This window comes from Panicum virgatum, chromosome 9K (assembly GCF_016808335.1).
Source record: "Panicum virgatum strain AP13 chromosome 9K, P.virgatum_v5, whole genome shotgun sequence".
Classification (NCBI taxonomy): domain Eukaryota; kingdom Viridiplantae; phylum Streptophyta; class Magnoliopsida; order Poales; family Poaceae; genus Panicum; species Panicum virgatum.
Window position 1 is genome coordinate 3,180,884 of NC_053144.1, and position 7,424 is coordinate 3,188,307.

The 7,424-nt window shown below is 51.0% G+C and overlaps 2 protein-coding genes across 2 annotated transcripts; one reads left to right on the forward strand and one right to left on the reverse strand.

Moving 5' to 3' along the window:
• Nucleotides 1–314: 314 nt before the first annotated feature.
• LOC120649375 (photosystem I reaction center subunit II, chloroplastic) lies at nucleotides 315–1,236 on the reverse strand. Its single transcript, XM_039926164.1, has one exon. It carries the CDS (start codon nucleotides 1,101–1,103, stop codon nucleotides 495–497), a length of 609 nt encoding a protein of 202 aa, XP_039782098.1. The 5' UTR covers nucleotides 1,104–1,236; the 3' UTR covers nucleotides 315–494.
• Nucleotides 1,237–1,953: 717 nt separating this feature from the next.
• Nucleotides 1,954–5,557, forward strand: LOC120649374 (OVARIAN TUMOR DOMAIN-containing deubiquitinating enzyme 5-like). Its single transcript, XM_039926162.1, has 2 exons — nucleotides 1,954–2,374; nucleotides 4,449–5,557. Exons 1-2 carry the CDS (start codon nucleotides 2,271–2,273, stop codon nucleotides 5,320–5,322), a joined length of 978 nt encoding a protein of 325 aa, XP_039782096.1. The 5' UTR covers nucleotides 1,954–2,270; the 3' UTR covers nucleotides 5,323–5,557.
• Nucleotides 5,558–7,424: the final 1,867 nt, after the last annotated feature.

A 7,424-nucleotide genomic window follows, 5' to 3' on the forward strand; every position in this document is an offset into this window, starting at 1 on the left:
GGCTTCCATCCGTTCCGTTCATCAGCAGTATGCAGATTTTCTGTACAAGCTACACATCCAGTGCTGGTCTGAAAGTCTGAACACATGGCTATTGTCAGCTGTGTTCTTTGGCACTCCCATCACTGTATATTCTAATAAGCAGAACAGAGTTTTCTCTACATATTTTGCCATGCAAACGTACTTGTTAATTTGCTAAAATCTCTGAAGTTGGACCGATCATTAGTTAATTATCTACCCTGTAATTTTTGCTTGGAAGATAATATATATAGCATCGGTCATACGAGAGAACGCAGCAACAGTAAAGGTTAATAACGTGCATGGACTGATGGACAACCTCGCATCACCAAATAAACATGTACATCATATAATTAATTAAGGGATTCCATGTATCACCTCTCCACAATCACCAAGAAAAGCTTGATAGTAAAATTACACATCGACCGAGCCTTCAGATCCATCAACCACGAACCCAACAGCTAGCAGTAATTAACACATCAGAGGTCGAAGGTGCTCTTGCCGGTGAACTTGACCTCGATGGGGCTGACGTTCTTGCCGATGCTGCGGTAGTTCTGGCCGACGCCCTGCCTGCCGGCGTTGACCTTCTCCGGGTAGACGCCGTCCTTGGGGTGCAGGTACTGGACCTCGCCGTTGGGGAAGACGCGGTAGAACTGGTAGTTGATCTTGTACTTGGAGCGCAGCCTGGTGCCCAGCGCCAGGCACTGCTCCTTGCGCGCCAGCTTCAGGAGGTTGGGCCCCTCCCGCATGATGGCGGCGCCGCCCGTGGGCATCTCGAACACCTGCTCCTTGGGGGACGTCCACGTGATCACGTAGAACTCCTCCACCTGCGCCTTGCGGAGCAGCCCGCCCGTGCTGCCGCCGAAGATCGGGGACGGCGTGTTGGGGTCCAGCTGCGGGGGCACGAACCCCTTGGGCGCCTCCTCGGTCGCCGCCGCGGCCTCCTCGGCGGCCGCGCGGAGCGGGGCCGGCCCGCGGGAGGACGACGGGACCACGAGCTGCGACGGCCGCGGCGCCTTCGCCGCCGGCGACCACGCCGCCGCCAGCAGGTGGCGCGTCGCGGCGGAGGCTTGCGTGGCCATGGCCATCGATCGGCTTGATTGGCTAGCTCTTGGAGGAGCTGGCAGCGGCTTCGAAGCAGGATGATGCTGGGGCAATGAGGAGTGGGGGGCGGCGCTGGCGGGCGGCGCGGCTAAGAGGTGAGGTGATGCTCCGGTTTGGGTGGCGACCGCGGGTGGCGAACTGGATAAGGGGATATGAGGCCGGCCAATGGGGAGAGCGGATTTTGATACGTCCGGACACTGGGAATCCACACATGTCACGTCGCCTGCCACACGACGCCGCCACGGTGTAGAAAGCTGCAGATCATATAATCTGGCCGGAGTCACCGGGGATGTAGCGGCGTATATGCACGTACTGCAAATCTAGCCAAACTCCACATACATGGATCGCCACGGTTAAGACTGATGCTAGAGCACTTGTGGCTGAACACAGCTTTATTTCTCTGTAGATGATCAGCATTTGAGTTTTTTTCTAGTAAAACATTTGACTTTACACAACTGTGATGAAATGGTATGCCATTTTACTCCGGAACTCTGGATTATCAAACACGCGCGACAGAAAAAGCTGCACGAAATTGGGTCGTTCAATGCTGAGCGAGCTCTTCTCCATCTGACTGCCGGCCCAGAGGTGCGCGAAACGAACATATGCACCGTGTTCGGCTGGTGCACCAGCCTCCAGCTCTACAGTATTTCTCTCTCACATCGCTCCAGCACTGGCCTTCAGCGTCAGCTCCAGCCTACCAAGCATGCTCGGTGCAGTCCACCGGCCCAAACAGCCCCACGGGCCCAACAGGCTCATTGCGGAGCTGGCCCTTCCTCGCGCGTTCACCCGACTTTCCTTCTAGGTGGCACGGCCGTGCCAGCGGCCAGACCGGCCACCCTGACGCCGTCTTCTTCTCTTCCCCGCCAGCCCGTCGCCGCCGCCCCGCGTGCACCTGCCAGCTGCCGCCACCACCGCGGCCTCCAACTCCTCGTCCCGGCACCGCCACCATCGCCGCCCGAGCGCCGCCCGCGCAACCGAATCCAAGTGGGTCCGGCCCCGACACGTCATCACATTTTCCCCGCCGTCTGATCGAGATCAGTTTGATTAGGAAAGGAAACCCGATTTGCTTGTTAAGAAACAGATAGCACGGGCAAGGCAACCAAAGTTGTGCTGTCTGTCCGCCACCGAGCCCCGTGTTGCGTTCCTCGCCGATGGAGGAAACCCTAGCCGTCGAGTCCGCCGCCGGCGAGGCGCCCGCCGCCGTGGCGCCGGAGCGGAAGGAAGAGACGCTCGACGAGGTGCTCGCCAGGCACAGGTCAGTAGCCCTCATCCTCCCCCATATCAGCTGTGGATCGGGGCGATTGAGCTTCTGGCTTCTAGATTTCTGTCAAGTTTTGTCGGGTCGTGCGTCTCGCGAGAAAAAAAAAACTTCTTCCTTGTTTTTGTGTGTTTAATGGGAAACGCATGAAGAAAAGAGATTTTTTTTTTCCCGTGGTAGATACTTGGGGATTTTAAATTGTAGGCTGGCTGGTTCACTAAATTTGACACTCGTGCAGCTGTGGCTTTCCTGTAAGATTTGGCATTCGTGTAGCTGTGGATTTCCAGTAATCCAAAACGTTGCAAATTTTATTTATCTGTGAAGGTGGACATGTTTCTTCTTACTTCTTAGCCTAGGTGACTAGAATTTCTCTCAGGACCATAAGAAAGTTAGTTCCATGGCTACAATTAAACTTCTTGGCCACTAAAGTTGTGTATATACTAGTGAATGCAAGCAAATGCTCTGTTTTCATGCTGTTGTTCAAGTGATTGCATACACCTGTCACCCAGTTGTTTCACTGAGCGACTTTTGCTGAAAACCCGTGCAGCATGAGCGAGTTTAAAGCATTTAAAAGATATCAGAGTGGTGCGAACTAGCTGAATGCTCGGTGGTTGGGCACCCCAGTTGTGCTGCCAGCCGACTAGGGCTCGAACCCTGGGGAGGTTGGCTGTTGGCATGTTTCTTCTCGACCTAGATGACTAGAATTTCCCTCAGGACTGTTTCATGGACACAATTAAGCTTCCGTGCTATTAAAATTTTGAATATATAGTGATATATGGATGCAAGTGACATTTTGCGTGCTGTTCGAGTGACTACGGACACACACATGGCCCAAGATGGTTCGCTGAACGATTTTCCCTTAAATGTGGTGTAGCATGTGCAGGTTTGAAGGTTCTAGAAGATATCACAGTGGTGCGACGCGCTGATAGCTCGATGGTTGGGCACCCAATTGTGGTGCCAACCGACCAGGGCTCGAACCCTGGGTCGCGCAAAAAAAAAAGAGGTCCCTCACTTTGTGCCTCAGGTGTTCAGCCCCCGCCAGTGGAGTCCACCCTTGGCTAATGTCAGCTTTAGGGACATTTTCTCGAGTCTCGATCCTTGAAGGTTGAGATTCCTTCTTAAGGGAAATTTGCATGGATAGGTTCTGTTAGGTATAACGCGTGTTATTCTATCTGTAGACTCTAGATTCATATGCTACGTGCCATGAACAAAGTGCATTGCTGCTACATGACCGCAATACTGCATTATTGGGGGTAGAGAAGTTCATCTATGCCAGACTTCACACCAGTTGCATTCACTGCACATTTTCACTAAAGGATTGAGCCCTGCTAGAATTCTAATAAAGAATACCTTACACTCCACTTTTCAGCTGATCAGCATAAAGGATAAGGTGTATGATAGTAAAGCACTTCCTTTATTCACATCAACTTAATCTTGAAAATGGAATATGCTGCATGGCTCGCTTTAGGTTTGGTATTTCAAATTGTGTGATGATATAATGGACACTGGCTGAGAATGTAGATACTTCATTATTTTAGTATCAAAAGATCAGTTTCATAAGGAAAGTTTTATATATTGGAAAAAAGAGGAGACTGTTATAAGTGGCATGGAATGTTTGCTTGCCTACTTGTCAGTATGATATAGAAAGGTTTATGTTTTAAGACTTCATCAGATGATCAAATGTTACATGAATATAGTAGTTGAATCATTTATGGAACCAAATTTGCACAGCTAAACCTCAAGTTTCTGGTCAGTTTCTAGAGAAGCTGCTTTCTGCAGCTGACTGTTTAGAACATTATATATTTCATTATACACCAAATGTATGTTCACATCAGTCAAACCCAACAAGATTGTGACCTGCAAAAGTTATTTCATATTTCTGCTTGTGTTTTATGGTGTGAAGTCAGCTGTGTAGCTGAGTTCGTTGATGTTGGAACTTGCTGTTTTCTATTCCTCATTTATCAGACTTGGATGTTCCTTACCTGCTTACTTGATGGTTTCACAAATGGTCAACCTTTTCTATCGTGTCACAACTCACAAGTTTATTTTCTGTTTAATGTGTCTGAAACAGGAAAGAAAAATCCAAACTCCAGGACAAAGAAACAAGCCTGAAGAAAGCTGCTGCCAAAGGAAGCAAAGCTGAGCAGAAGGCTAAGAAAAAACAAGTAGAAGAAGAGATTGCACGCCTATCAGCTGAGTTAGAGGCGAAACATGCTACGGAGCTTGCTTCTTTTGGGTACAAACCCTCAGGCAGCTCAGAAAAGGGTAACCTTGACAACCTAGTTAAGGCCATAGCTGGTGTTTCCATGTCCAGCAATTTGGATTCCGCAAAGCCCAGCAAGGGTGCACGGCGGCGAGAGAAGAAGGCAAAGGATGAAGCTGCTCGGGAGCAGCGGATCCAAGAAGAGCAAAGCAATCTCGTCAGTGACCGCATGCTGGAAAACGAGAAGCTTGAAAATAAACTTGAGCCCTTGGGGCTGACCATTCAAGAAATAAAGCCAGATGGCCACTGCCTGTACCGTGCTGTCGAAAACCAGTTGTTGCTCCATTCCAAGGGCACTGCACAGTACAGCTACCAGGACCTACGGCAGATGACAGCTAAGTACATGAGGGAGCATGCAGATGACTTCCTCCCGTTTTTCTTAGCAGAAGGCAAGGCTGAGACTGGGTCAGATCCCTCTGAGAGCTTTGAGAAGTACTGCCAGGAGATCGAGTCCACAGCAGCCTGGGGTGGACAGCTTGAGCTTGGTGCGCTGACCCACTGCCTCAAGAAGCACATCGTGGTCTACTCGGGCTCCTTCCCGGATGTGGAAATGGGCCTGGAATACAAATCTGGATCCGGAGGTAATAGTGCTGGGGATGCTAGCATCAGGCTGTCCTTTCATAGGCATGCCTATGGTCTTGGTGAGCACTACAACTCGGTGATTCCAACTGAGTCATCATAACAAAAGAAATTCGATACTGGTCTCTAATATGTTTGATTGTTTACTGGTCTTGCCTGTCGGATTTTAAACACAGTAGATGACATGTTTTTGGTTGCTGCTATATTTTTCCATCTTCTCATCGCCGTTGATGGTCGAGTGTACCAATCAAAGCTGTACTCGGGGGGTTGTTTCCCAAACAATTTTGCTCTCACCAGTATTATGTTGCAATCAGTGATATAATTTTCCATCGGCTGTAGCTTGCTGCTGCTTTTGAGTGGATTCTTTACCTGTTTGCATTCCTAATAATCTAATAGTTGTTGCCTTGTGCCGTTGCTGAAATTGGATGTAAGTTCTCTGTTGGATGGCTCAGTTACAGATTGCCGACGTTCCGCTCGCTGTCTTGGCTCAGACATACTGCTGTTCAGTTGACAATCTGCAAAAAGAAGAGACTTTCCAGTCGCAATCAGAAAAATCAATTTGGGGTTCCAACGGAGTAGTCAATCGGTTTGGTGATGCTGCAGTGTCTATGCGGGTGAGGAGAGGCTAAAAATGGCATAGTGCTCGCCGTAGTAGCCTATCCTCTTTTGTTGATGCTTCGCCAGATGCAGTCACATATAATGAAGTGAAGAACCTGATGACCGGCTTCCATCGCTGCAGCATGAAATGCTGCAATCCTTTGCTGTAACTCTGCTGCGTATGAGCTAGCAAAATTAGGAGCAAATGCAGTCGTCAGTCTCCCTCTGTGTTTTAGTATAGTTCTGAACCAGCATGCGTAGCGGGTGAATTGATGTCAGAAAATGGAAACTTCGTTTAAGAAAAAACCGTTTCGAAAAAAAGAAAAGAAAATGAAAACTGTTGAGGTCCTAACAGGCAACACCGCAAGCATCAGCAGCGCAGATCAGGTGAACAGCTACTCCATGGCCTTCGTCTCCTCTCCTCCCACTGCTGCGCTGCAGCGAGCGCCTCCCCTCCGCGTTGCTGCACTTGGACGGCAGCGGCCGGCTCGCCACCGGCACCGAACCGCCGCCGCCGCCGCGGCTCGGGCTCGCCGCGATGTCGGAGGCTCGGAGCTGCCTGCGAGTAATGATGACTGGCTTCGCTTTCTGGGCCTCGGGAGTAAAGTGGGCCGAGCTGATTTAGCCGCACACCGGCCCACGAGACGCCCACACTCCTCCCGCCAATCCTATATATCTTCCGGAAGATTTTTTCTTCTTCATCTTTCAGTGTTTGAGATTCGTATAGTCATCCACAACCATTGGATCTAACACACTCAAAACCCTACCCCTCACCCTCTCTCACCTTGCACTCCCGTCGTGTGTCTAGCGTCGCCGCCTGATGCGGCCCCCCGCAGCTGCCGCGCGCCATGCCGCCGGCCCTCCCTTGTGCCCGCCGCCGCCGCCGCCGCGCGGACGACTATCGCTCCGCCCCAGCCCCTCTCCTGCATCACGCTGCCGCGGCTGCAGCCTGCTGGCGCGCCGCCGCTTCTTCCGCCGGCCGCGTGCCTGCAGTGCCGCCGCCCCTTCCGCGCGCCACGCGCTCGCAGCGTCGCCGCCGCTGGTGACGGCCGCCGTTGCTGGAGAAAATGGTAGAAAAAAAGTTCAAGTTCTAACATTTTCAAAATATTGTTCAACATTTTCAATGTATTGATTCAATATTTTTGAGCTGTTGGTTCAATATTTTTGAATTGTTAGTTCAATATTTTTTCGTAAAATGTTGAATGAATCATTAGTTGGACTTTAATGGACTTTATAGGTGAGTTGTTTAAAGTATCTTCCACAAGATGTATAGGAGCCCCCTCCTCCGCCAGCAATCCTATAGTTCTTCCAGAAGATTTTTTCTTCCCCCACCTTCCAGTTTTTGAGATTCGTGCAAACTATCTCATCCATTGGATCGTCTCAATCGTAATCTTCTTCCTCCTCCCACCCCCTTCCTCACTAGTCACCACGCGGGCCGCCGCCGCCCCTTGATCCCGCGTCGGCGCGAGCGGCCGCCTGTCCGCCCTGCCTGCCACACGCGGCCGCTTCTGCGAAGCCCCCTCCTCCGCCGGCTCGGGATCCTACCGCCCGTTTTCAATCCAACGGTTCACGTGGCCCCTGGGGTGGACGGTAAATGAAATACCGTCC

Excerpts from the sequence above, each read along its gene's own strand:
- LOC120649375 (XM_039926164.1), bottom strand. The coding sequence starts at position 1,103 with ATGGCCATGGCCACGCAAGCCTCCGCCGCGACGCGCCACCTGCTGGCG.
- LOC120649374 (XM_039926162.1), top strand. The coding sequence starts at position 2,271 with ATGGAGGAAACCCTAGCCGTCGAGTCCGCCGCCGGCGAGGCGCCCGCC. Across the intron at positions 2,375-4,448 it reads GAGGTGCTCGCCAGGCACAG|GAAAGAAAAATCCAAACTCC; the intron begins GTCAGTAGCCCT and ends TGTCTGAAACAG.